Source organism: Amaranthus tricolor, chromosome 6, assembly GCF_026212465.1.
Source record: "Amaranthus tricolor cultivar Red isolate AtriRed21 chromosome 6, ASM2621246v1, whole genome shotgun sequence".
Lineage (NCBI taxonomy): Eukaryota > Viridiplantae > Streptophyta > Magnoliopsida > Caryophyllales > Amaranthaceae > Amaranthus > Amaranthus tricolor.
In genome coordinates, this window is record NC_080052.1 from 16554846 (window position 1) to 16556526 (window position 1681).

General features: G+C 35.8%; 1 protein-coding gene across 1 annotated transcript in view; it reads left to right on the forward strand.

Moving 5' to 3' along the window:
• Window positions 1–1002, forward strand: part of LOC130816168 (MLP-like protein 34) — a 6431-nt gene extending 5429 nt beyond the window's left edge. The window contains exon 2 of the mRNA XM_057682828.1: window positions 518–1002. Coding sequence (XP_057538811.1) covers window positions 518–801 — 284 coding nt within the window. The 3' untranslated portion in view covers window positions 802–1002. The remainder of the gene's footprint in view (window positions 1–517) is intronic.
• The last annotated feature ends 679 nt before the right edge of the window (window positions 1003–1681 follow it).

Consider the following 1681-nt stretch of genomic DNA (forward strand, 5'->3'; position numbering starts at 1 on the left):
ATTGAAGTTTTGGATGCCCCCTTTTGTTGTCCATTTCCTTTATTTTTTGGAATGAGCTGGAGCACATTATCATTATCTCTTCCACCTACAAAAAATACCAACGTGCCACCTCAAAATTAAAAATGTATAGACATAAAACATGTATAATGTAATATGCAATGTTATCAAAATGAGGATCCTAATTAGGGTTGATTAAATCTTTAGGATTGGATTGTAGTATTGTAAGATCATACAACTCAACTTACTTATAAATGTGCTAAAATTCTTAGTCTATAGTCATTATTATTCATTTTGAAAATGTAAACATTCACTATTTAGTTTAAAATTCCATATCAATAAAAAAACTTATTTTTTTAATTTTAATTAAGAAATATTTTAAAACATATGTGTATGTAGAAAATAAAGATTAGACAATTAATTTTAATTAAAATTAAGTTTAAATTATAAAACTTGATCGATCCCTAATAAATTGGTGCATGTGTTAATGTCCCTATGAACTTTCATATTACACGTACAGCTGCGAGTGGGAAACCTCTGATAGCAAAGAATATAATTGAAGAAATAGACAAGGAAAAAAAGTTGGTGAGACAACGATGCATTGAAGGTGATCTGTTGGATGATTATAAGACCATTACTGGTATCTGTCAGGTCATACCTAAAGACTCTGAAACCTCCATTGTTAAGTGGGGTTTTGAGTATGAGAAACTGCATCCTGGTAGTCCTGAACCAACTGCTTTGCTTGATTCTTTACTTGCTGCTGCTAAAGACATTGATGATCATCACCATGGCGTCAAGAAGTAATCAATATAATCTTCCGACCTTTAATTATAATTTGGTGTGTTTCGATTTACCATGTTATTGCTAAATAAGCTAAGGCTAAGTTAGGTATTCCTTCACTCGAGGCCAATACCGAATAGTCTAGCATGCATGATCTTGTAAAATATGTGCGTATTTCGGAGTGTAATATTCACTATATTGCTGTAATGTTATCTTTTTTTATTATTGTTTCTGCGTAGAAATCGAGTCAAGTTAATCGAGTCAAGTTAATCCAAGAAGAAAGGGACCATGTGCAAAATGGATCCCGTTGTTGGAGAATCCGAATGTTAGAATTGGGTTCAGCTACTGGCCTGCAAAACGAACAGAGTTACTTGTCCGGGGGCTGTTTTCCGGAAAGCCCCTTCAACGCTTAAGTCAGTGGTCGGAAATATAAAGTAAGAAATGAATATAAATAGTTGGGAGGAGAGGTTTAGAAAGAGAAAAACATACCTTAAATGGTAATAAATGAGGGTATTTATAGGACAATAAATGACATTGGTTGACTAATTGAGGGGCATTTTGGTAATTTCATCCCTCTAAGTGGGCTTTTTGGAGGCTTTGACCAACATTCCAAATCTTTGGGCCCTTTGACCTAGCCCATTCAATTAGGGCTAGTTGACCCAATAAGATTAGCCCCACACACAGAGGACGTCAAGTATAACTGTTTGGCGGGCTTTGTGTGAGAGTAAATATCAAACATGAAAGGTGGCATCTCTCCAGATCGGTTGTAACGTAGCCAAACACTAGGGACCATTAGGCCCTTGGCCCCCAGGGGCCAACTTGTACTTTGACTTATTCGAGGAGGTGCCGAATACTGGAACTCCCAAATCTCTTTATAGAAGTCCGACTCAATCCCAAGATTAAG